Source organism: Rhinoraja longicauda, chromosome 12 (genome assembly GCF_053455715.1).
Source record: "Rhinoraja longicauda isolate Sanriku21f chromosome 12, sRhiLon1.1, whole genome shotgun sequence".
NCBI lineage: Eukaryota > Metazoa > Chordata > Chondrichthyes > Rajiformes > Arhynchobatidae > Rhinoraja > Rhinoraja longicauda.
Window position 1 is genome coordinate 6,489,758 of NC_135964.1, and position 27,565 is coordinate 6,517,322.

The following is a 27,565-nucleotide window of genomic DNA, read 5'->3' on the forward strand; positions in this document are numbered from 1 at the left end:
TACTCGCTGGAATTTAGAAGATTGAGGCGGGATCTTATAGAAACGTACAAAATTCTTAAGGGGTTGGACAGGCTAGATGCAGGAAGATTGTTCCCGATGTTGGGGAAGTCCAGAACAAGGGGTCACAGTTTAAGGATAAGGGGGAAGTCTTTTAGGACCGAGATGAGAACGTTTTTTTTTCACACAAAGAGTGGTGAATCTGTGGAATTCTCTGCCACAGAAGGTAGTTGAGGCCAATTCATTGGCTATATTTAAGAGGGAGTTAGATGTGGCCCTTGTGGCTAAAGGGATCAGGGGGTATGGAGAGAAGGCAGGTACAGGATACTGAGTTGGATGATCAGCCATGATCATATTGAATGGTGGTGCAGGCTCGAAGGGCCGAATGGCCTACTCCTGCACTTATTTTCTATGTTTCTATGTTTCTATTTCGACTTACGATCGTTTTGGTTACCGATGGGTTTCTGGAACAGAATCCCATCGTAAACTGAGGAGCACCTGTACACTTGAATCCACCTTTCAGCCATAAATCCTTGAGCATAAATATATACCTCATCATAGTCAAATTCACATCCACATCCTCCACTAATACACAGCAACGAACACAACTTGTTTACACGATCAAAGAACTGTGGGATTAGGTGAATTAACTCTTAAAACAGATTTGCTTGTAAATACTTATTAGATTTTTCTGATCTCGATTAAACTGGTTCACAACAATTTAACTGATACATCTCACAGGGACTTACCTGTTAATTCTAGAGATACTGGAACCTCCCAGCCTTCTGTAAAAAAAGTTACACATATAAAGTACCCACAAATACAGCCCACATAATAGCTGGATTTTTTTTTTTAAATACCCACAAGTTATTTTGCTATTTATTTTGTCAAATTAAGGTTAAAAGAAATAACAGCAAAAGTAACTCTAAATTGTACAAAGTGAAAGCCATGATGAGAAGCCATGTGCAGGCTTTAGTTTAGTTTGGTTTTGAAGGCTCAAAGATGTGATTTGCACTTGCTACCAGTTCCACTGTATAAAACCATTTCTGGGTGGATTATAACTTTCTCAACAAACACACAGAGAGACTGTGAAAACGGCTGACAGAAATTATGGAAAGCAGTAAAATAACCAAGACCAAGACACTGAATGATGTTCACAGACAGCAGGAAAGAGAAGCCTAGAAATTGGATTGAATCCCATGTTTTTATGTGTGCAAAAGTTGTCTTAATCCACTATTTCTGGTTGAAATTGAGCCCAATCAAGTTTTCACATCATCACACATGCACCTAATGAGGCCAGTGTCCATCAAACCCCCATTCCTACCCTTCCTGCTATAAACTGGAGCTCAAAAGTTCAACCAATAACCAATGGAGAACAAATTCACTACAACCAGTGGCACATCAGACTACTTTGCTCCTTCAGTTGTTTTTATAAAGGAGCACTCTGCTGAGTCAATGAGAGCAGGATTCTGAGATTGTTCCGTGCCAACATTAACTGTGAGAGCTCTGTTCCAGCATTTAAATGATGTGGTCTAGTGAACTCTGGGAAGGATACGAAAGGGTGCGGAACAAGTGTCAGAAAGAAAAGAACTGGTTGAGCTGAGTAGAAGTGGCCATGGAGCAGAGCTGGTTGGATTGCTCTTACACTGAGCTGGTATGGGTTCAACATGGGCTCAACATGGCTTCCTTCGGCGCTTTCAATGCATGATTTTAGCTGCAGCCACTCAATGAATGGATGCCTCAGTGAAGAAACCTCGGGCTGCAGTCCAGCAGCCAACATCCTGGCTGAGTTTTTGGCAGGATCTGCAGATGCACCCAGCAGCTTCCACATCTGGCTGAAGCTAGTGAGTTCAGACTCAAGTTTATAACAACACAAGACAGCACAGGACAAACGTTAAAAATCAAAACGGAACTTTAATACCGTCTCATTTCACAAACTCATGCGGGCTCCCAATGTATTTGCACAACGCACATTGCCGCACTGGTGGGTAAGTCAAAGCAGCGCCTTTACCACCTTGGACAGCTGAGGAAATTCAGAGTGTCTCTGAAGATCCTTCATCGCTTCTACTCTGGGGCTGTAGAGAGCATCCTGTCCAGCAACATTACAGTCTGGTTTGGGAACAGCTCTGCCCAGAACAGGATGGCCCTGCAGAGAGTAGTGCGTACGGCAGAACGCACCATGGGAACTACACTCGTCCCCCTGCAGGACCTAAACATCAGGAGGTGCAGATCCAGAGCAAGCAAGATTATGAGGGACCCCTGCCACCCCAGTAACGGACTGTTCCAGATGCTACGATCAGGCAAACGCCTCCGCTGTCACGCTGTGAAAACGGAGAGGATGAGACAGAATTTCTTCCCACAGGCCATCAGGACTGTCAACTATTATAACTCCAGAGACTAAATTTTGTCTTCTCTATAGTAACTTTATTAACTTTATTTATATGCTGTAACTGTAATTCTTTTTTGTGCACAATCCGCAGGCATTGCCACTTTCATTTCACTGCACATCGTGTATGTGTATGTGACAAATGAACTTGACTTGACAATATCACAGGGTCCTCCCCACTGTCGCTGTGGCCTGGCTATTGGACGGCTGCTCCTTTTCACTTTGAGAGCTTGGCCGATCCTTGATGACCCGTGGGAGGTCTTGCCCTGGGTGAGCCAGTTTCATTCAGGCCACTGGCCCTGGACCACTGGCTGTCAGTGTGCGCGGCAGTGGTGGCCTCACCAGTGGGCCGACAATTCCTGACCCTACGCACGAGACCACCTCGTGAGGGAAGGGGTAGAAAATTGTGCAATGATGTGCAGAGATTGAGACTCCACCTTCTTGGTCTTGAGGTGACCAGCTGACAGGTCCCACACCTCCGATGCCTGACCCTGGCAGTGTCTACTTTCTGTCTTTGCAACTGGATCACCGGCCAACCTGAACAGGATTCTGACCACGTGGAAAAGATGCTTCAGTGCGGGTGTCCATCACTGCAATGGAAAGCATTCCCCGATGGCAGCATACTTGCTCCCTTAGAGCAGTGCGTATCCTTATGCATAACATCTCGCATGCAGGGAATCAAGATTGTGTGAGTGGGCGGATGCATGGCAGATGCAGTTTAATGTGGATAAGTGTGAGGTTATCCACTTTGGTGGTAAGAATAGGAAGGCAGATTATTATCTGAATGGTGTCAAGGTAGAAAAAGGGGACGTACAACGAGATCTGGGTGTCCTAGTGCATCAATCACTGAAAGGAAGCATGCAGGTACAGCAGGCAGTGAAGAAAGCCAATGGAATGTTGGCCTTCATAACAAGAGGAGTTGAGTATAGGAGCAAAGAGGTCCTTCTGCAGTTGTACAGGGCCCAAGTGAGACCGCATCTGGAGTACTGTGTGCAGTTTTGGTCTCCAAATTTGAGGAAGGATATTCTTGCTATTGAGGGCGTGCAGCATAGGTTTACTAGGTTAATTCCAGGAATGGCGGGACTATCATATGTTGAAAGACTGGAGTGACTCGGCTTGTATACACTGGAATTTAGAAGGATGAGAGTAGATTTATCGAAACGTATAAGATTATTAAGGGATTGGACACGTTAGAGGCAGGAAACATGTTCCCAATGTTGGGGGAGTCCAGAACAAGGGGCCACAGTTTAAGAATAAGGGGTAGGCCATTTAGAACTGAGATGAGGAAAAACTTTTTCAGTCAGAGAGTTGTGAATCTGTGGAATTCTCTGCCTCAGAAGGCAGTGGAGGCCGATTCTCTGAATGCATTCAAGAGAGAGCTGGATAGAGCCCTTAAGGATAGCGGAGTCAGGGGGTATGGGGAGAAGGCAGGAACGGGGTACTGATTGAGAATGATCAGCCGTGAGCACATTGAATGGCGGTGCTGGCTCGAAGGGTCGAATGGCCTCCTCCTGCACCTATTGTCAATTGTCTATTGTTAAACTGGTGACTTGCAGCATCTCTGCCCCTGTGTATCAGCATCATCAATGGGTTGTGTCCCAGTGTCCAGAGTGGGCTGCATTCTGCCTATGAATGGTATTTTACTGAGGATATCAATCCTGGCACCATTCCTTTAGAATATGCAGCTGTTCCCAAATGGCAGCGGGGAGAAATGTCTCCTGATCAGAACAATGGCTGCGTAGAAGCTGAAAGAATTCAGGTGCCTTTCCCTCTGCCGCACCTGAACCGTTAGGTGTGGTGGCGGGATTCTCATCGATCGCTGGGGGAAAGAAGCAGACATGACCACCAGAATGGAGTTCACCCACACCAACTTTGATGGGCTCATGGAGATGGGGGTCCTCTGTGCTCCTGCCTCCCCTGTGTTCAGTGAGGCAGGCCCGACTGCTCGCAAGCTATCGTGCTGTGCAACCGCATCAGCCCCGTCATGACAGTATACCAGCCGCCATTCTCGCCTGAGTCCGCTGAGACAATATCACGTGCAATCCCCCACCACGCTGGTCCCTGCACCAGATTTCCAATGCCTGATGTCAGGCATCAGCTTGGTGCACCCCCCTGTTACATGAACCCCTCTAACCTCATCTGCTTATTCCTCCTCTGAGGCCTGTCTCTGAGGCGGTGCTGTGGTGGTCAAGTGCAAAGATGAACTACGCCCTTCATCACCATTTCCTCCTCCTCTTCTTCCAGTGCTCCCTCCAATGCAATGAGTGACTTTTCTGGGAAGGGGAAACAGGTGGCCCACCCTAATACCTTGCAAAAGTAAACCAGAAGCCTCTTTGCAGCCAAAATATCTTAGAGTCAAAGAATCTTACAGCACTGAAATGGGCTCTTTGGACAACCGTGTCCAGGCTGATCTTTTTGCAATGCAGATCATATCCTTTGGGACTGTATCCTTCTTTGCCTTCCTTATTTTAAGTGCCTGTCTAAATGTCTTTTAAATGTCATCACTGTCATCAGATTTCACCATCTCCTCTGGCTGAAAGTGCTACATATCATCCAATCTCTGTGTAAAAAGAAAACTCACCCTTCACATCCCAGAATACAAATAGTGCTTCAGTAGCACTCATGAGAACAAGAGTGCCCACTGTTTATCAAATGAAACGGAATACAGCCTTCGCAGTGAAACATTGTTGTTGGAGATCGCTGGCAGTTTGGCAATTACTTTTGCTGGTGAAGTTGTTTGCAGGTAGGTGCCCCATCTGTCCATTAGCTGCAGGATAGGACTCCTCTATTGAGCACGGATGCAGAAATCAGGAGGCTGTCCTCCCATGCAGGTAGCCTCTCCTTTTCCTGGCTGACTAAGAGAAGGCAGTGAAGGACAAAGGACATCTTTTTGGAGGTTTGGCCCTCTGCCTGGGTGGATGGAGAGAGCATTGATGGATTTGCAGTTTTCTTTCTCTGTGTCTAGTGTTGATCTTGGCATTTCTTCCTGCATTGTCAGTATTCCAGCTCCGATGTTGGCTCGAGCAGACCTCCGGACCACTCTAGCCCACAGGCCATCACTCCTCCTCACTATCTCGTGCATCAGGTCTTTGATATCATCTTTCCTCTTCTCTCACACACTCACCATTGTGTGAGTGCGTTTGAATGTTGTCAGACTGCCACAGGGAGTCTGCCTTTAAGGGCTGATGTGATCTAAGATCGATGCGCAGAACAGAACGAGCAGCTGTGTTAACATGAATGTGATTCTATCAGGAACAGTGCAAGTTCCAACTTAATACACATCTCCTAACACTGCTTCAACCAGCTTGCTGAATACTGCACGTTATTTTCCACAGGGTTAGCAATGGGTATAACAAAATAAAGGGCAAAATCCAATTTCTAGCCAAAGATATTTGAAAATAAGTATTACAGCATGACAATGGGTATAGGTCACCACTCAGGAAAAACAATGGTGAAATGCAATCAGCATTTGCTGAAGAACATTAGGAAGCACAATGGAGACACAAGGTACAAAAGATGTTGGGATCTTATGTGGAATACAAAGTGCTGCAGTAACTCCGTTTGTGTTCTTAGGGAGCTTAAACCTGACTATTATGAATTCACAGACAAATGGAAGAATTTGTAACAATGCTGAATATTGGCTGAGCAATATGGTGAAGGTAGGTAGCTCTGGGGTATTTGCAGCACAGTTCAGACACACACTGCACAAGAACATCAACATGTGGCCGTCTTATGTTAGTCACCATTCCTCTTCAATGAGACATGTCTCCAAACCAATAAACCTTTACAGAATCCCAACTGCCAAGAGAATGTACAATAAAACACATTTTGAAATGGTTAATCCAGATTTTAAATCTTAACCAGCATATGCAAAATTGTCATGCAACAGAGTATAACAAGACAACACTGGCACAGCTAAGATGAACAATTCTGTAATGAAAAAGCTTCAGTAGGCTCCTTGACACTCAAGTTACATTACTAAGCATCAATTTTTAATTGCAGCTCTGTGTAGTTTTACAGAACAATACGCTTCTAAATACATCCTAGGTAAACACAATGTTTTGATAATTCTGGATTTTTTCAAATAAGAAATTTAGCCATAAAGGGTTTTGCAAAATTATTTTTTTTTGCCAAAATTATCAACTGTTTTTTTTCTGGTACCACTGTAAAATTCATGCATAATTTTTGAGATAAATAGCTTAACAAATTTATAACACTTAGATGTGGACTCCTGTTAATATATAATTTGGTGAAAACTTCAAGGTATCTTAAAGCCCGGTGTGTGTAATACCTTTAACACAGTAAAACAATTTAAAACATTTCATGGGGGGTATGACCAAAGAAAGTTGGCTTAAGGAAATGTTTGATTGACAACGAAAATAATGGTACAAGATATACATTTTAGGAAATGTCTTAAAAGGAACAATATGAAGAGATGAAGGATTTCAGAGAGGGAATTCCATAGTTTGGGGAAGTCAGACTCACCAGTGATATCCAATGTGTCAAACAGCTCAAGATTTTCAGTACTATGTGCAAAGCTAGCCTCTCACATTTGTGGTGTGGGTTCAAAACCAATAGGAAAACATTGTGGGTGAAAGTTATGTGCTATGTGAGATAACTCAACAAAATTTCAACCTTCTTCCCATTGACAATAGACAATAGACAATATTGACCATTCGGCCCTTCGAGCCAGCACCACCATTCAATGTGATCATGGCTGATCATTCACAATCAGTACCCTGTTCCTGCCTTCTCCCCATACCCCCTGACTCCGCTATCATTAGGAGCTCTATCTAGCTCTCTCTTGAATGCATTCAGAGAATTGGCCTCCACTGCCTTCTGAGGCAGTGAATTCCACAGATTTACAACTCTCTGACTGAAAAAGTTTTTCCTCATATCATATCATATCATATATATACAGCCGGAAACAGGCCTTTTCGGCCCACCAAGTCCGTGCCGCCCAGTGATCCCCATACATTAACACTATCCTACACCCACTAGGGACAATTTTTACATTTACTCAGCCAATTAACCTACATACCTGTACGTCTTTGGAGTGTGGGAGGAAACCGAAGATCTCGGAGAAAACCCACGCAGGCCACGGGGAGAACATATAAACTCCTTACAGTGCAGCACCCGTAGTCAGGATCGAACCTGAGTCTCCGGCGCTGCATTCGCTGTAAAGCAGCAACTCTACCGCTGCGCTACCGTGCCTCATCTCCGTTCTAAATGGCCTAACCCTTATTCTTAAACTGTGGCCCCTGGTTCTGGACTCCCCCAACATCGGGAACATGTTTCCTGCCTCTAACGTGTGTCCAACCCCTTAATAATCTTATACGTTTCGATAAGATCATTGATCATGTACAAACAGAAAAACAGCAGTTATTAAAACAGTGAACTTACAATTCCACTGCGGAGGGGTCATGGGGAATAGAAAGCTTGGTACTCAAATACAGAGTAGATGGAGCGTCACTATTAACAAAGATATTAGAGAACAAGTCTGAGAGGACGATGCAGATACTGGATGGTTTGCTAAATCTCATATGAATAAAACAATGAATGAAACTCTTCAGTTTGATAACTGAGTCTATAGTTTTGACATCTGTGCTACAATGAGATTTTCAGTATTCTTCTTCATCTGATTTGCTGAAAATGCATCATATTTCAATTAAATAAGAAATGTTTTTCACCTTATAAGAAGTGCAAAAGATATATGGAAAGGCCTCTAAATTTTGAAAATTTTCAGTGAGGTTGAATTTTTTTTCTAATCTTCAGCAAGAGCAAAGCAACTTGCAAATTCAACCTTTGAAAATATAAATGCCTACTCCACTCATTTCCTACGGACATTGATTAAACTCTTACAATCTAATCCATGGAATGTTCCTACTCTTTAAATGCAGACCTATTTGATAAATGTTGTACAACTGCATACTGTGCAATTCTTTGATGTGGGAGAGGCATGCAGACGTTACAGAAAATCAGCTCCAGATTTGTTCGGCACATACTGTGTGAAGGTATTAGCGATAACGAGAATCGAACTGCACTGAATGAAACATCAATGCATATTATTTTATCAGATGTTTTATAGACACACATATCTAGTGCACGATTTAATTTGTACGTAAAGAAGAAGAATCATAGCATGAGATTACCTGGGAGTGTATGGCTCTGTTGGAGGAGGAGGAATGTAAAGATCTTGTAGAGCAGAACTGTCTCGCTTTGTAGGTGTGTTGAGAGTGCCAGTCGGCGTGGCGACACTACCAGTTGGACTTTTTGGGATGATTGGCTGTTTACAAAAGGGAACAAAAAAAATCACGGAGGATAAAATTCCTGAGTTTAAACTAAATTATTAACAACACACATTTTAAGAAAAACTTGTTTTATGAAAAAGAGATGGACAAAATTGTCTTTTATTGCCCCAACATGCCTGTGTCAGGAAACACAAAGGGAAGACCACCATATCCTCTGACCTCAAACTTAGCAGATTGACAATTTTACAGAACTACATCAGTGCTTGGAAGCATGAATTGTATCATCTTTCCCTTATGTTTGCGATGAGATCTCCCGGGTACTTTTCTCCCGGGTACTTTTCCCGTTAGTTTTGAGGAGATAATTTTTTAGGGAGAGGATCTTCCAGTTTCCCACCCCTCACTGACACAAAGGTCAAGGGTCATAAGGTCATAAGTGATACGAGCAGAATTAAGCCATTCAGCCCATCAAGCCATTCAGCCCATCGCACATGTAAAGACGTTAAGTAATGGATGAAATTCTTTGTATTTCTTCTGTTTTTTTGGGGGGTTTATTTTGTTTTTTAATTGATGTCTTTTAACATGTACGAAATAAAATGATAGAAAAAAAAAAAAAAAAAAAAGTCTACCTCACTATTCAATCATGGCTGATCTATCTCTCCCCATTCTCCTGCCTTCTCCCCGTAACCCCCCGACACCCGTACCAATCAGGAATCTATCTATCTATCTCATCCGTAAAAATATCCATTGACCACAGCCTTCTGTGGCAAGGAATTCCACAGATTCACCACCACCAAGGATGACAAGGTCTAATCAAACCTTTTAATATTGTAAGTGTAATATTGTAAGCTTTGTGACATCTACATTTCCAGCTGAGTGACAGTGATGAAGATAGTGATGAAGATAGCACAGACTAGCTGGTGGAATGGACAGACATTTGGCTGACGAAAATTAATGTAGAAATGTGTAATGATAAGGATGAATGAGGAATAACTAGATAAATAAAGGGTGCAGTTCCTAAGGGGGTACAGGAAAAGAGAAACCAGGGTATTCTTGTTCATATATTTTGGAAAGAGGCAGTGGAAGTTGAAAAAGTGATTTAAAATAGGATCCTATGCTGCACCGACCAAAACATAAGTTATAACAAATCTTCATTAAATATTGATGCAGCCGTAGATGGGGATCCAATATTGGTCAGCTCAGCTGAGAAGGTTTTTTTAGATTTAGATTTAGAGATACAGCGCGGAAACAGGCCCTTCGGCCCACCGATTCCGCGCCGCCCAGCGATCCCCACACATTAACACTATCCTACACACACTAGGGACAATTTTTACATTTACCCAGTCAATTAACCTACCTACCTGTACGTCTTTGGAGTGTGGGAGGAAACCGAAGCTCTCGGAGAAAACCCACGCAGGTCACCGGGAGAACGTACAAACTCCGTACAGAAGGCGCCCGTAGTCAGGATCGAACCTGAGTCTCCGGCGCTGCATTTGCTGTAAGGCAGCAACTTTACCGCTGCGCCACCGTGCCGCCCTTGTTGGCTGCAACCTTCCCCCCATTGACGAACTGTACACTGCAAGGGCCAGGAAGCGAGCGGGCAAGATCATCTCTGACCCCTCTCACCCTGGCCACAAACTCTTCGAAGCACTTCCCTCTGGAAGGCGACTCCGGACTGTCAAAGCAGCCACAGCCAGACATAAAAACAGTTTTTTTCCCACGAGCAGTAGTTCTGCTCAATAACCAAAGTCTGTAGTCTCTTTTCTGCTCTGGTTTATTTTCACCCACATGTTTAGACCGTAACGTTGTATCCTTATTGTTCTGATGTGTTAATGCTTTATTCTTAATTGTTAACTGTATGTTTGTGTTGCCATTTGTGAGCGGAGCACCAAGGCACATTCCTTGTATATGCACATACTTGGCCAATAAACGTATTCATGCATTCATTCATTCATCACTGTTTGTAGGAAGAATTTGAAGGCTCTGGAGAGGATATAGAAAAGATTCAACAGAATGTATAAGAAAATAACTGCAGATGCTGGTACAAATCGATTTATTCACAAAATGCTGGAGTAACTCAGCAGGTCAGGCAGCATCTCGGGAGAGAAGGAATGGGTGACGTTTCGGGTCGAGACCCTTCTTCAGACTGATGTCGGGGGTGGGACAAAGGAAGGATATAGGTGGAGACAGGAAGATAGAGGGAGATCTGGGAAGGAGGAGGGGAAGGGAGGGACAGAGGAGCAAGATGTGGTCGTAGAGTAGGAGGGCAGGAGAAATCACAGAGGGGGAGCAGCGAGAGAGCATGTTACTGAACTCTCGTCGAAGAGAGGAGGAGAACTTCTTCAAAGTGGACATACCTCGAAGAGAAATCGCAGTGGAGCAACCAGTAGTATAAGAAAATAACTGCAGATGCTGGTACAAATCGATTTATTCACAAAATGCTGGAGTAACTCAGCAGGTCAGGCAGCATCTCGGGAGAGAAGGAATGGGTGACGTTTCGGGTCGAGACCCTTCTTCAGACTGATGTCGGGGGTGGGACAAAGGAAGGATATAGGTGGAGACAGGAAGATAGAGGGAGATCTGGGAAGGAGGAGGGGAAGGGAGGGACAGAGGAGCAAGATGTGGTCGTAGAGTAGGAGGGCAGGAGAAATCACAGAGGGGGAGCAGCGAGAGAGCATGTTACTGAACTCTCGTCGAAGAGAGGAGGAGAACTTCTTCAAAGTGGACATACCTCGAAGAGAAATCGCAGTGGAGCAACCAGTAGTATAAGAAAATAACTGCAGATGCTGGTACAAATCGATTTATTCACACAGAATGTTTGTCATGGAAAATGGACCAATGTTACTGGGAAAGGCAGAAGCTGGAATTATTTTCCCTGGAGCAGACAAAATTGAGATGAGACGTGGAAGAGGCTTTCAGAAAAATGAAAGGTCTAGACAGAACAGACAAAAATTGTTGCCTTTGGTGGAAAGACTAAGAGCAACAAGACACAGGCTGAATGCATTTGGGAAAGGAACCAAAGACAACAGGAAGAAAAGTTATTACAGGAGGATAACATTACAAATGAATTGCCTAAATGATTTTGGAGGCTGATTCATATGTTGCTTTTAAAAATGAATTGGGTCGTACTGGAAGCATCATTGCAGAGGTGCAGGAAAAGAATAAAAAAGTACAATCATCTTTCCGAAAGCTGGATTGGTTTTGAAGAGCCGGATAGCCTCCCTCTTTCATAAGTTCATAACTGATAGGAGCAGAATTAGGCCATTCGGCCCATCATGTCTACTCCGCCATTCAATCATGTCTGATCTATCTCCCCCTCTCAACCCCATTCTCCTGCCTTCTCCCCATAACCCCTGACACCCATACTAATCAAGAATCTATCTATCTCTGCCTTAAAAATATCCATTGACTTGGCCTCCACAGCCTTCTGTGGCAAAGAATTCCACAGATTCCACAAGAAATTCCTCCTCATCTCCTTCCTAAAGGACCATCTTTTTGTTCTGAGGCTTAGACCTCTGGACCCAGACACTCCCACTAATGGAAACATCCTCTCCACATTCACTATATCCAATCCTTTCACGATTCGGCAAGTTTCAATGTCCCCCCTCTTTGTTGCTACCATTCTGTGATTGTGGATGTCACTTTGTGCCAGTACATGGACATGTTACAGGACATGCCTCACAGATGATGTGCCATCCCTCACAGATTTATGTCTGCCATTTGAATTTTTTTTCTCAACCAGTAACCAACATGAGTATTGTTCAACCATCTGAAAGGCTGCTCATCGGAGAAGCACCAAAGGGAGACCAAAGTTACATTCATCTGAAAGTTATAATTCAAATGGGAAAGATACGAGTACTTTCCCTGATATTTTTCATGATGTTGAAACATTTCTTCGATATTTTTTCCTATGATACGTGGACACAGAAGTCTACAGATTGCCGACACTATATGCTCCCATTTGCAAATTATTAAAATGAGCCCATATTGTAAGGCCCACTGTACCAGGTACTTATTTCAATAGACAATAGACAATAGACAATAGGTGCAGGAGTAGACCATTCGGCCCTTCGAGCCAGCACCGCTATTCAATGTGATCATGGCTGATCATTCTCAGTAAGTGCCTCGTTCCTGCCTTCTCCCCATAGTTCCCCGTATGTGCTGTGATATTTCAATTAAATTTCAATACCTTAATATAATTGTCATGTAACCCAATCATAAATGTACTATATCAAACTTTGAGCACTCGAATAGCTATGACAAGCACCTTGGGCTAAATCTCCGGAGGTTACGGCTAACATTTTGAACCAAAAACAAGCCTGCATGAAGGAGGGAATTAAAGTTCAAGAGGAAGACGAGTGCAAATCCTCTAATTGTCAATTAGCACCAGCTACTCGGCAACTGACTGAATTCAATAATAACGGCTTTCTTTTTCGGGAAACAATCCATTAGCAACAGCATTCAAGTGACCGGGTGATCTTCCTCTTGCGTTTGAGGCAGCAGAAGTTATGAAGCTGCTTCTGATGTCTCTGCTTTAAGATGGTTAATCTGTTTGTTATACCATGGAAAACAATCAGACGCTGGAAGGATTTGGGTGCACTGAAACAGCAGCTTCATTTTCAGATACTTGATACTAGATACTAGATTTTTTACGATCAGAGAGATCAGGTTTATTCTTATTCAAATTGAAGTGTGCTATTTGCATACCGTTTTCAGAGGTCATTTCGCAAGCACTTTTAGGTTGCGATGCAGATTGTTAATTTTACAAATCCTTTTGATGATCTCACTTAGCCATGAATGCCTGGCATTACTGGTTGTGATTTGATGTTCTGTATATCACAGGGATAAATGAGCTGCTGAATTGATGTTTCATGCTTCTCCATGTACCGATTTAACAACTTCAATGTCCTCCTCATTGACCTTGTGTGTTATACTCTCTGTAACCTTCAGTGCATGGGTGCCCAGACTGTGAAGCGTTCACAACTATAAGAGATCGCCTTTTGGATTTGTTAATAAATTAGGAATTTGCCGCCTGTATCAATTCTACTCCAAACAACCTTGAGCTTGCTGATATATGTGGACGACTTGAATTAAAAATTCTCATTCCTATGTTCACATTGTTCTATCATCTCACAGAATGATCCCTGGAATGATTGGGTTAACATACGATGAGCGTTTGGCAGCACTGGGCCTGTACTCGCTGGAGTTTAGAAGAATGGGGGGGGGGGGCCTCATTGAAACTTAGCGAATAGTGAAAGACTTGGATAGAGTGGATGTGGAGAGGATGTTTCCACCTGAGAGAGTCTATGTCCAGAGGCAATAGACAATAGACAATAGGTGCAAGAGGAGGCCATTCGGCCCTTTGAGCCAGCACCGCCATTCAATGTGATCATGGCTGATCATTCTCAATCGGTACCCCGTTCCTGCCTTCTCCCCATACCCCCTGACTCCGCTATCCTTAAGAGCTCTATCTAGCTCTCTCTTGAATGCATTCAGAGAATTGGCCTCCACTGCCTTCTGAGGCAAAGAATTCCACAGATTCACAACTCTCTGACTGAAAATGTTTTTCCTCATCTCCGTTCCAAATGGCCTACTCCTTATTCTTAAACTGTGGCCTCTTGTTCTGGACTCCCCAAACATTGGGAACATGTTTCCTGCCTCTAACGTGTCCAACCCCTTAATAATCTTATACGTTTCGATAAGATCTCCTCACATCCTTCTAAATTCCAGTGTATACAAGCCTAGTCGCTCCAGTCTTTCAACATCCATAGTCCCGCCATTCCGGGAATTAACCTAGTAAACCTACGCTGCACGCCCTCAATAGCAAGAATATCCTTCCTCAAATTTGGAGACCAAAACTGCACACAGTACTCCAGGTGCGGTCTCACTAGGGCCCTGTACAACTGCAGAAGGACCTCTTTGCTCCTATACTCAACTCCTCTTGTTATGAAGGCCAACATTCCATTGGCTTTCTTCACTGCCTGCTGTACCTGCATGGTTCCTTTCAGTGACTGATGCACTAGGACACCCAGATCTCGTTGTACGTCTCCTGTTCCTAACTTGACACCATTCAGATAATACTCTGCCTTCCTATTCTTACCACCAAAGTGGATAACCTCACACTTATCCACATTAAACTGCATCTGCCATGCATCCGCCCACTCACACAACCTGTCCAAGTCACCCTGCAACCTCATAGCATCTTCCTCGCAGTTCACACTACCACCCAGCTTTGTATCATCTGCAAATTTGCTAATGGTACTTTTAATCCCTTCATCCAAGTCATCCAGGCCATAGGCAAATTAAAAGGACGTACCTTTAGAAAGGAGGGAGGAATTTCTTTAGTCAGAGGGTGGTGAATCTGTGGAATTCATTGTCACAGACGACTGTGGAGGCCAATTAATGGATATTTTTAAGGTGATGACTGGCAGATTCTTGATTAGTAAGGGTGTTAGTGTTATGGGTAGAAGGCAGGAGACTGGGGTTGAGAGTCTGAAGAAGGATCTCGTCCTGAAACGTTACCTATCCCTTTTCTCTAGAGATGCTGTCTGGCCTGCTGAGTTACTGCAGCTTTTTTGTGTTTATCTTTGGTACACTGAAGGGATACAGGTTAATCAGCATCTCAACTCCTGGTCCTGATTTTGGGCCTATTGAATTGAGGCCCTTCTGAATACTACTCATTCTGCATCAGCGACATTAACATTTCCAACACTGTAGACCAGCAACATGCAAAGAAAGTCAATGTTTCTCCAGCAGTCATATTCCACCCACTGCTCCATTAGCAACAAATACTCGTCAATTCATCAAGCCTACTTATTAGCCAAAACATTGATCAGTTAGGACTCATACCAATCATCCACATACACAATGTATTGCAGAGAATGTTACAGCCACTGTCTGGCATGTTGTTTACTGGCGACAACTTAATGACCTTCAATGCGTTTCCACCACCAGTCACATCATCCCATCATCCCTTTCCAGTTTCCGCAGAGACCAGTCCCGCTGCAACTCATAGAGTCATAGAGTGATACAGTGTGGAAACAGGCCCTTCGGCTCAACTTGCCAACATGTCCCAGCTACACTAGTCTCACCTGCCCACATTTGGTCAATATCCCTCCAAACCTGTCCCATCCATATACCTGTCTGTTTCTTAAATGTTGGGATAGTCCCTGCCTCAACGACCTCCTCTGGCAGTTTGTTCCATACGCACACCACCTCCTTGGATCATGCATCCCTTTCCATCCAAACTAATCCCATCCCCTCCCCAACTCCCAGATACTTTCCCCTGCAGGGGCAGGAGCTGCAACACCCGACCCTATACCTCCTCCCACACATCTATCCAGGAATCCCAGTAGACTCTCCAGGTCTATCCAGATACAGCTGACTGTCGCTGTACAGCACAAGGTCCTTGAGAGTTATCTTTACAAAGTTTCAAACGTAAACAGAGGACTGAACAGCATGTAGTTTTTATTGGATAGCAGTGCTTTTGCCAACGTATTGTGATTGGCAGTTATTATTCTACGTATGCTCATAAAGACTTCGAGGCTGCACAAGATTTCAATTGGTTAATGTCTGAAAGTTTGACATGTCTAAAAGTTTGTATAAAAGTTGACACTTGTGAGCAGAACCTTTAGAGGAGTACGGTAACTGGGACTGTGCTGCACTCCTTGTGTACAAGTAAATAAAGTGTGTCTGGGAAACAAATGCAAGTTGTTAGAGGTCAGTCTATCAGCGAAGACATCCTCATCTCCATTTTGTAACTTGAATAGTCCTTCAAGTTGAGGTAGACGTTTACATGCACCCGCTGCAGCCTTGTCCATTGTATTTGATGTGGCCTTCTCAACATTGGTCAGACCAAGTGTAGACGAGGTGACTACTTTGCTGACCACCTGGCATTGAGGTGATCAATGCACTGTCTGCCTAAGGGCCAGCTGGAGCTACTGATTGTGAGCCACTTCAATTCTATTCCCATTTTCATTCCAACCTGTTTGTCCTCAGCCTCCTCCATTGCAAGAAACCATGTGTAAACTGGGAGAACAGCACCTCCTATTCCATCTACAACTCACTGCCATGAACACAGACTTCTCCCACCAGCTACTTCACCACCTTCTGATCAGCCCAGGTCTTCTTGCTCACATCTTTCTTTCCATTCGCTGGGTTCACCCCACCCACCCCCGACACTGAGTTATTTTCCCCTCCGTCACCTCCTCCTTCTACTCATTACCTGCCTATTTTCCCTCTGGGACCCCTATTTTCCTCCCCCCGCCTTCTTATCCCAACTATCCACCATCCCTCCCTCTGGTTCTGCATTTCCCCTCACCTTATTTTATCTCCACCTGCAGTTCCACATCACTTCCAGCCTTTGTGACTATCTCCTCTCTTCTCTCCCCCACCTGCCTATCAAGCCCTGCTTACATGGATCCACCTATTACTTGCCAGCTGATGCCCCACCTCTTCTCTGCACCAACTATCTCCCTTCTATTCCAGTCTTGAACCAGCATCTTGACCCAAAATATCATCTGTCCATTTCCCTACACAGACGCTGCTTGGCCTGCTGAGTTTCTCCAGCAGGTTGTCTTTTGCATGCACTTTAGCCATAGTATAGTAACAGTATACTATATAACATTTTATACTAACCGTGGGCAGCACGGTGGCGCAGCAGTAGAGTTGCTGCCTTACAGTGCTTAGCGACCCGGGTTCGATTCTGACTACCTTGTTTGTACGTTCTCCCCATGACCGCGTAGGTTTTCTCCGAGATCTTCGGTTTCCTCCCACACTCCAAAGATGTGCAGGTTTGTAGGCTAATTGGCTTGGTATAAGTGTAAATTGTCCCTAGTGTGTGTACGATAGTGTTAATGTGTGGGGATCGCTAGTTAATGTGTGGGGATGCGGACTCGGTGGGCTGAAAGGCCTGTTTCCGCGTTGTATCTCTAAACTAAACTGAAAACTAAAATCATCTGTCCATTTCCTTTCACAGATGCTGCTTGGCCCGTTGAGTTTCTCCAGCAGGCTGTCTTTTGCATGTAGTTTTTCTCATACCGCACTAACAAACAGTAATTTAAAGAAACAAGTTTTATCAGCACATTTCATTGCCTTAGCACAATGGGAAAGTACAGCTAACGCTGGAAAGTTAAACCACAAGCAGAAAAAAGTTGGAATGTGTCAGGAAGATGGGAGGCAGTGAGTGTGGGGTGTTGGGTATGGGGGAGAACGAACGAGAAGGCCTTGGATGGGGTATTTAAATGACAAAAATGATATTGGTACAGGCACAACGACCTGGTAAAAATATAAGATAATTAAGGGATTGGACACGTTAGTGGCAGGAAACACGTTCCCAATGTTGGGGGAGTCCAGAACCAGGGGCCACAGTTTAAGAATAAGGGGTAGGCCATTTAGAACGGAGATGAGGAAAAACTTTTTCAGTCAGAGAGTTGTAAATCTGTGGAATTCTCTGCCTCAGAAGGCAGTGGAGGACAATTCTCTGAATGCATTCAAGAAAGAGCTAGATAGAGCTCTTAAGGATAGCAGAGTCAGGGGGTATGGGGAGAAGGCAGGAACGGGGTACTGATTGTGAATGATCTGCCATGATCACATTGAATGGCGGTGATGGCTCGAAGGGCCGAATGGCCTCCTCCTGCACCTATTGTCTGTTGTCTAATTGGATAAAGAACTAAAGACAAGAATAGGTGATGCAACTGGCAACAGGAAATGGTTGACATGCCGCGGGGAAAGATTGCAAGCCAAGACATTGCTCCGAAAATGGTAAACACTGCAGTGCGATTGGAAAGCCCTGCGCCACTTGATTGAAAGACGAGGTGCTGCTTATGGAGCCTCCGCTGAGGTTTCATTGAACAGAGCAGCTGGCAGAAGACTGAGAGAGGCTGTTGTGGGAGCAGGGTAGCGAATTAAAACAGGAAGTGGCCAACTCAGGCTGACGTGTAATATTCAGGAGAACCAGTCTGACAGTCCAGTATTTTCTGTCTCCTTTCCATCTGAGCCGGTAGTGAGACAATTATGTAGAAGCAGTCGCAACACTTCACCAAGTCAAGCACTTCAATTAATTACTACAGCGGCTTCATCATCTATAATTTCCTCAGCTGACTGACTGAGCAGAGGAGGTGATCTGTCAAAGCAAGTTACAAGTGGAAGGCAATATCACAAGTTAACTTGGATGAGATTTACAATGTTTGAAATAATAACAGCTGCTTTAATCATTGCTCTGTTAGCTTCACCCAGATGTTGACTGATCCATAAAAAACTACCATGCATTGAAAACTGTTTTCTTTATTTAAGTTTTAAGTCAATTTTATCACGAAGCTTGGCCAGCGGAAACATACTGTCAAATTGCTCAAACTGATTAATACATTAGGACATGGGCATATTTTTCATGCCCGAAGGGATTATTATCTAAATAAAGGGTTAACACTATTTTCACTACATGAGCCACATATAAATGTTAACCTTTTCATTTCCCGCAATAACTCAAACTGCAGATTCTGGGTGAGATTTCCAACTGTTCCCAATGAATGTTGCATTTGGCCCAGTTAAAAAAATGTGTTGACACGAATAAATCAATTTTATAAGTGCAATAGACATGAGAGGAAATAAATTATATGATTTAATTTGGAACAGAATTTGACTGCAAGGCACTAGAGTTAAAAATATTGTCCTAATTACAGAATGTCATTTAATTGGAAAAGTACAAGATGACACTTTAACGTTTATTAACATGGATCGAACTTTGATTTGGAGGAGAAGGGTTACTTCTACTGTTTTTCAATCAATCGAGACCAGGCATGCCCATTTGTCAATAAGAACAGAAAATATCTCTCAACTATAGCTTTAAAATTAATCACTGTTCAATGAGGGAGATGAGAATTTCTATTTAAATGTCCTCACTTTGTTTGTAAGTACTGGTTGCATGTTAGTTCAGAAGCAGTGGAAAAGCCCTGTTTGCAAAGAAAGGTTAATACCAAAGAGCCAACTCCCAGTTTAGTTTAGAGATACAGCGTGGAACCAAGCCCTTCGGCCCACTAAGTCCACGCCGACCAGCAATCCTCGAGCAACACCCTGTGCACTAGATACAATTTACAAATTCTTCTGAAGCTAATTAACGTACATAATGTACGACTTTGGAGAATTGGAGGAAACTGGAGCACCCGGGGAAAACCCACGCGGTCATGGGGAGCACGTCCAACCTCCGTACAAACAGCACCCGTGGTCGGGATTGAACCCGGGTCTCTGGCAATCTGGCACCATGCGCACATGACATGACAACGACATGACAATGATGAATCTGTTCAAGCAGGGGACCAAGTACGGTTGGTCAGGACGATCTTCCAACAGCGTCAGGGGAGAACAGAAACAATAAATAAACCCCCTAAACTCATTGCTTGGAGACCCGTTGAAAAACTCTTTTAGAAGGTTTTAAATGGTAACCTAAAAAGCCTTCATCTTGATTGCAGGCTAAGAAATGGGGAATACGTACAAAAAATTAGCAATGGATTTATCTCCAAATAGACTTCGGTGGACTATTCTCAATGGTTCAACAGCCCCAATAATACAGCCCACCTCCTTTTTCTCCCAGGTCCACAAACATGTATTGACTGATCAAGACGGATCACATATTATTAAAAGCATTCTTTCCTGATAGATGCTGAATGTTATATAGCTAGGAGCTCTGGGATTTAAAGTGGCATGTGTATTTTTCACAGAATCCTCCACTGCCAAGTCTTCAAGAGTTATGCAATCCACAGTAGTCAATATCTTTCACTTACATAACCAAGATTTATTCATGCCATTAGGTATCAGACTTAAAATAATATTGTCAAATGTAACAATATATCTAAATTGGGTGCACAAGAGACTGCAGATGCTGGAATCTGGCCCAAATAAATGAGGCTTAACAATTTTACACTAAGGGCGGTGGTGGGTGGAAGGTCCTATTGAATCTTTTCACCCTCACCTTAAACATGTCCTATGGTTCTCGATTCACCTACTCTGGGCAAAAGACCATGCTTTTACCTGATCAATTCCTCTCATGGTTTTGTGCACCTCTATAAGATCGCCCACATCCTCCTGCACTCCAAGGAATAAAGCCCTAGCCTGCTCAACCTCTCCATAAAGGTCAGTTCCTCGAGTCCAGTTGCAATGAGCATCTGCGGTTCTGAAGCAGATTCACTACAACACAAGAGGATGTAACAGAGGCATCACGTGGGATTATTGCACCCAGGGGCACTCCACTTGCAATATCCATATACTAAAACTCTCATTTGTTTGTTTGTTTGTTCCTGAACTACAGCCAAAATGGTACACGATATCATGACATTTTTAGGCCCACCTTACTCACCGGCGTCCTTTGGTGCTAATGGAAGAAGTTTCATTGAAATCAGTGATATATTTTTTCAAAGTTATTCACATTTTAAAGTTTAAATCTATCTCCTAGGGAGGGAGGGGGAAGAAAGGGAGGGAGTGGGGAGGGAGGAGGGTGGATAAGGGGGGTTGAGTGGGATGGAGTGGGGGGAGTGGTAGGGGGGACGGGAAGGGGGGAGGGGAGGGGGTGTAGGGGGTGTAGGGGGAGGAGAGGAGGGGAGGAGGGGGAGAAGGGGGAGGAGGCGGAGGAGGGAGAGGGGAGGGGGGGGAGGGGGGGAGGAGGCGGTGCTGCACCAATGCAGGAGAGGTTTGGGCCCAACGGGTCGACTCGGTCTAATGTTTAATGTAACTAGTATGGGATGAGGTCAAGATAAGCGGGAAATTAATTATGACAATATCTAGTTCAATAATTCGCTGTAATCTGAAAGTACGAAGTATTTTGAAAACAATGGTTGATACTTATTTAGCTGCAGAATTACATAAACATTACACCACTAATACAGCTGCTCAGTCTAGCTGGTGAGTGTTGGTGTTTATCCTCCACTTGAACTCCAGCAAACCTACTTTCTCTAAATCCACCAGAATAAGATAATCAAAACTTTCCTAAGGCAAAACGTTTCAGGTAAATTAATGCAAGATGGCTCATTCTAAAATACTCTTTAATGTGACTGAAAAGTTATTTTAGAATAGTTGATCTGCAGCTGGTTGATAGCATTTGACTGTCAGCTTTTCCCAGCCCGCAAAGCTGGGAACATAAATTCCAGCAAACTGCCCTTCAAGGAATCCAAATTTTGCTAAGCAATGTTGTTGGCTTGCTATTTCATCCCAAAAATGAATGTAATAATTAAAAGACCGAACGAAAGCATTGACATCACTACAAGGTGGCAGATTCCTCTGTGCAGGTGCCACCAATAATGTCCATCGTTTGTCACATTCAACTGAATCCCTCTAAGGCTCCCGTTTGCTAATTTCTCCTTTCCTTTCCCACACAGACCTTTCTGTCCTGGGCCTCCTCCATTGTCAGAGTGAGGCTAAATGCAAATTGGAGGAACAGCACCTCATATTTCGCTTGGGCAGCTTACAAACCAATGGTATCAATATTGATTTCTCTAACTTCAAGTAACCCCGGCATTCCCTCTCTCTCTCCATCCCTCACCCACCCAAGTCGCAACTGCTTCTCGTTTTCAACCAACAAACAGCTAACAATGTCCTGTTTCCGTTATCATCATTACATTTTTGCATATCTTTCATTCATTGTTCTATATCTCTCTAAATCATCATCTATATTTTTCGTTTCCCTTTTCTGTGACTTTCAGTCTGAAGAAGAGTCTCGACCCGAGAACGTCACCCATTCCTTTCCTCCAGAGATGCTGCCTGGCCCGCTGAGTTACTCCAGCTTTTTGTATCTTTTTTTTCGGTTTAAACCAGCATCTGCAGTTCCTTCCCACACCCTCTAAGGCTCGATTGTAATCATGTATTAATTTTCCGTTAACTGGGTTAGCACGCAACAAAAGCATTTCACTGTACCTCAGTACTCTAGACAGTGAACTACACTAACAACGTGAAAGCTTTTAAAGGATGGTAACAAACAATGAATTGGCTCTGGGGACACAGAGAGATAATGAAGTTATTTGAGTTACATGAACACACAACAATCAGAGGAATGCAACCATGATTGTAAACATGGCAAATAGAAAATTTGGTTGTACTCTGTAACTTGCATAGGAGCAACATCTGTACATTACAAAATGCATCTGTGCCAGTATAATTCTTTCATTTCGTATAAGAAAATAACTGCAGATGCTGGTACAAATCGAAGGTATTTATTCACAAAATGCTGGAGTAACTCAGCAGGTCAGGCAGCATCTCGGGAGAGAAGGAATGGGTGACGTTTCGGGTCGAGACCCTTCTTTAGACAGCTCACTAGGCTACAGGAGAATAGCTGTTAATTTTCACTAACAAAGAACTTTATGGATTTACAAAGCAGCAAATGACTTTTTTACTTGGTGCCTGCTGACACACATGCCAATTGGATATGCTCAGTTCCACACCGAAACGTTTCTAACATATAATGAGTAGTTTGTTATGTGCAATAACCTGGGAGGCTACACTCACAATACCATTTAAACCACATAAGTCCCATCAGCACCCACTAACACTGACAAGGCTACATTCACTTCAGAAAGAAACTCAACCTTTTGCTAGCTTGGAGGTTTTGATTTCTGTAACACTGTGAAACAAAAAGGTTATATAATAATAATAATAATAATAATAATAATAATAATAATAATAATAATAATGATAATAATAATAATAATAATAATAATAATGATATATAATAATTATTATTATAATAATAATAATAATAATAATAATAATAATAATAATAATAATAATAATAATAATAATAATAATAATAATAATAATAATAATAATAATAATAATAATAAATATTTGTCATGTGTAGGTTGGCACAGGGTCAACGGTACAATGAAATGTATTTGACAAGACAACGGGTCTCCTCAGCAGTAATATTCCAAGGATAAATAAGATTAAAAAATGACATTAGTAAGGTAAAAAAACAATATTAAAAATAATCAACATATATGACTTGAAATGTGTTTATCATCATATCATATCATATATCTACAGCCGGAAACAGGCCTTTTCGGCCCTCCAAGTCCGTGCCGCCCAGCGATCCCCGCACACTAACACTATCCTACACCCACTAGGGACAATTTTTACATTTACCCAGCCAATTAACCTACATACCTGTACGTCTTTATGAGTTCAGAAGCCTGGTGGCCTGATGGTAGTTATTGTCAGCTACCTCCAACAATCAACAAATAGGATTTTGATTGAAATGGCAACTTAAGTACAACCTCCAAAAGAAAAGTTAGGTAACAAAATATCTTCAACGTGAACAAAGCATTGGGGGGCAGTGCAAATCTGTCCTTGTTACAATTTACTATCTTAATGAATTGAGAATGCCAATCAGGAGACTGTGTTGATTACAAGATGAACTTTAGTTTACCTGCAGTGCTAGAGGTTTCCATCTCATATTCTTAAGCAAAGCAGGTGCAGAGGTGAGCATGCTCTGAGGGCGTTTCTTTAAGGTTAAGATGACCCCACTAGGATCTTCCCGGAGTGCATTTACCAGGTTTTTCAACTGCCAACCTACCTAGAAATCAACAGCAAGAACAAAAAGGGTTTAAATAAAACTCTCATCAAAACTAAAACCAAGAATGATTGAACTGAAAGTCAAAAGGAACAATACTGAGATTGTTAAAACATTTTGGAAAAAATCAATGACATGACAGAACAGTGGAATAACTCTCATTATTTAGTGGTCTCCTAGACAATCAAATAATCACCAATTTTACTTGTTCTAGTTGGTTCTCTGAAATAAGCATTGCGGACATGGGAAAACTTAAGAGGAACCATTTGATGGTGCTTATAATCGATGATGTTATCCATAATACAATGCCAAATATGTTCTTGAAACTAAAAAGTGGAACATTGTCTTCAGATATCTCTGTATACTAAAAACCTGGCCCATACCAAATGTTCATGGTAGGACACAAATACTCTGCCATCTCGTGTTTTGAAATGGCAGTACATCAGAGACAAGTAAGTTGCATCATTTTAATTGTTTTGATCATAAATCAAGGGTTGTTTTATAACTGTGAGATATCTGTATCTCATTCTCCTCAAGTATAAACACAGTCTCTACCTCTATTATTTCCATCTGGTACAAATGACAGAGCTTTTCAAAGCTACTTCCATGTCAGGATGTGATTGCTCCAAACACATCTCCAGATTGATCCAGCTAGATTTCCTCTTGCAAAGAATGAAGATTTCTACTTTTACAAAATGTGTAGGAAGGAACTGCAGATGCTAATTTACACCGGAAAAGACACATAATGCTGGAGTAACTCAACAGGACTGGCAGCATCTCTGGATAGAAGGAATGGATGACCATTCGGGTCGACACCCTTCTTCTGAAGAAATCTGAAGAAGGGTCTCGACACGAAACGTCACCCATTCCTTCTATCCAGAGATGCTGCCTGTCCTGCTGAGTTAATCCAGCATTTTGTGTCTATCTACTTTTGCAAAGCTCATCCAGCTGCATGAACGATGCTATGCCATGAATGATAGTTCTCTTGTCCAGCAATATTGGTTGAGGTTCTGTCACAACTTAGCAATGACTGAAATAAGTCTTATTGCTGCACTCTGGGTTAGTAAACCAAACCAAAAAACATCCGCAGCTATGTTGACTAATATACTGTAACCAATCAGCACAGAAAACACTGCACGCACTCGGTAGATCAGCTAGCACACGGGGAGAGAGAATCAGTGAATGTTTTAGTGTTGACCATTCATCAGAACTGTTCTGAAGAAAGATCTTTCAACCTGAAATATTATCTATGGTCCCGTCCCCACATGGGCTACCTTGAGTTGCTGAACACCCACAACAGTTTCTGTTCAGTTTTACACCTCTGCAGCAGATGCACCATTTGTATCTTGTTATTTTACAGAATAGCCGTACGGGAGCTGTTGTACTTCGTGGTCCGGTACCTGTTGTACCTTTAGTGACTCTGGACGGACCACAAGTACACGTGTATAAAAGGTTACAATGCTGGAGCTCAACTCCAGGCTGTTTATTCCGTGGTCATCTGGATCCAGAGTGACCGCCTAATCACACCCATCACCTATATACACAGCCATACAAAGTAGTTCTTGGATACACAAAGTAGTCCCAGCAATATCACAACATCCCCCTTGTCTTATATATTACAACATCCCCCTTGTCTTATATAAAATTGTTTTCTTTACCATTCGAGGGCTAAATACATTTAACAAACAAAACCAAAACACCATTGCTTTTTGCAAACAAAACCAATAACACAACTAAACACAATTGCTTTTTTTCGCCATCATGGTGGTCACTCCTCTGCGGAATTTCACTCATCGCCGGGTGGTCACTCATCTCCGGGTGGTCACTCACTCCGTGTGGTCACTCATCTCCGGGTGGTCACTCACTCCGTGTGGTCACTCCACAGATATATACATTTATACAAAAGCATCAAATATAATACATTAAGCTTTCATTACACAGATCACTACACAGGTCATCAAACACAAAATATTCATTTTGTTCCATATCTTCCCCTCAAGAAGACATGCTGTGTAGATCAAACGTAGTGTAGGCTCTAGATGCTCCACCACCATGATTTGCCTGCCACTGCTGGGCTCCCACTGCTGGGTTGGCACAGCTGGGCTCCCACTGCTGGGCTGGCACTGCTGGGCTCCCACTGCTGGGCTCCCACTGCTGGGCTGGCACTGCTGGGTTGGCACTGCTGGGCTCCCACTGCTGGGCTAGCACTGCTGGGCTCCCACTGCTGGGCTGGCACTGCTGGGCTCCCACTGCTGGGCTGGCACTGCTGGGCTCCCACTGCTGGGCTCTCACTGCTGGGCTCCCACTGCTGGGCTGGCACTGCTGGGCTCCCACTGCTGGGCTGGCACTGCTGTAATCGCGGTGCGCTGGCCCCGCCCACAGGTGCTCCCCGGCAGCTGCCGTTCAACTTTTCGAACGCGCTGCCGCTGGCCCCGCCCACAGGTGCTCCCCGGCCCCGCCCACAGGTGCTCCCGGCAGCTGCCGCTCAAATTCGAACGCGCTGCCGCTGCCTCGGGCCCAAGGCCTCCCGACTCTACAGTCGACGCGCCTGGGTAAGTACGCAGTGGCTCGGCCTTACCGGCCGCTGCACCTCCGCGGGTGGTCGGTCCCTCTGGTCGCCGACCCCCTCCGGTTGCCGCACACCTCCGTGGGTGTCGGTCTCCTCCAGGGCTCTCCCGGTCGCCGCACACCTCCGTGGGTGTCGGTCTCCTCCAGGGCTTTCCCAGTCGCCGCACACCTCCGTGGGTGTCAGCCTCCCCCGGGCTCTCCCGGTCGCCGCACACCCCCGTGGGTGTTGGTCTCCTCCGGGGCTCTCCCGGTCGCCGCACACCTCCATGGGTGTTGGTCTTCCCCGGTCACCGCACACCTCCATGGGTATCGGTCTTCCCCGGTCACCGCACATCTCCGTGTGTGTCGGGTCTCCCGGTCTTCCCCTGTTGCCGCACACCTCCATGGGTGTCGGTCTTCCCCGGTCACCGCACATCTCCGTGTGTGTCGGGTCTCCCGGTCTTCCCCCGCGAAGCAGTCGCAGGCTTCTAATCTCGGGCCTACACAGGTGCTGGGGCGCGACGTGGGCCTACACGCACCTCCCCCAGCAGCTTGCAGCGTCACGTCGGCAACTCGGCGCCGACTACTGAGCAGGTAACTATACCAACTCACACTGGCCCTGTCGGGATGCACTCCAAACGTCCCGTACCGAGCTGGAAACTTTTCTTTTGTTTTGTTTCCCTTCAGGGCTTTTTTTCTTCTTTTTTTTCTTCTTTTTAACCTTTTCTGCTCGGGCATGCTTCATTCCCTCCCTAGGCGAAACACCAAGCCGCTGCCACCATGTTGTACTTCGTGGTCCGGTACCTGTTGTACCTTTAGTGACTCTGGACGGACCAC

The 27,565-nt window shown here is 44.0% G+C and overlaps 1 protein-coding gene across 14 annotated transcripts in view; it reads right to left on the reverse strand.

Annotated features, from left to right (window-relative positions):
• The window catches only part of cnksr2a (connector enhancer of kinase suppressor of Ras 2a), a 473,672-nt gene that overhangs the window by 157,619 nt on the left and 288,488 nt on the right, over positions 1-27,565 (reverse strand). For 5 of the 14 annotated variants that reach the window (XM_078408943.1, XM_078408936.1, XM_078408939.1 and 2 more), the window contains 4 exons: positions 24,038-24,184; positions 8,536-8,669; positions 7,787-7,855; positions 747-782 (listed from right to left, as the gene is read on the reverse strand). In XM_078408943.1, the coding sequence (XP_078265069.1) occupies positions 747-782; positions 7,787-7,855; positions 8,536-8,669; positions 24,038-24,184 (386 nt within the window). The remainder of the gene's footprint in view (positions 1-746; positions 783-7,786; positions 7,856-8,535; positions 8,670-24,037; positions 24,185-27,565) is intronic. The other 9 variants (XM_078408940.1, XM_078408950.1, XM_078408942.1 and 6 more) reach the window with 6 other exon arrangements.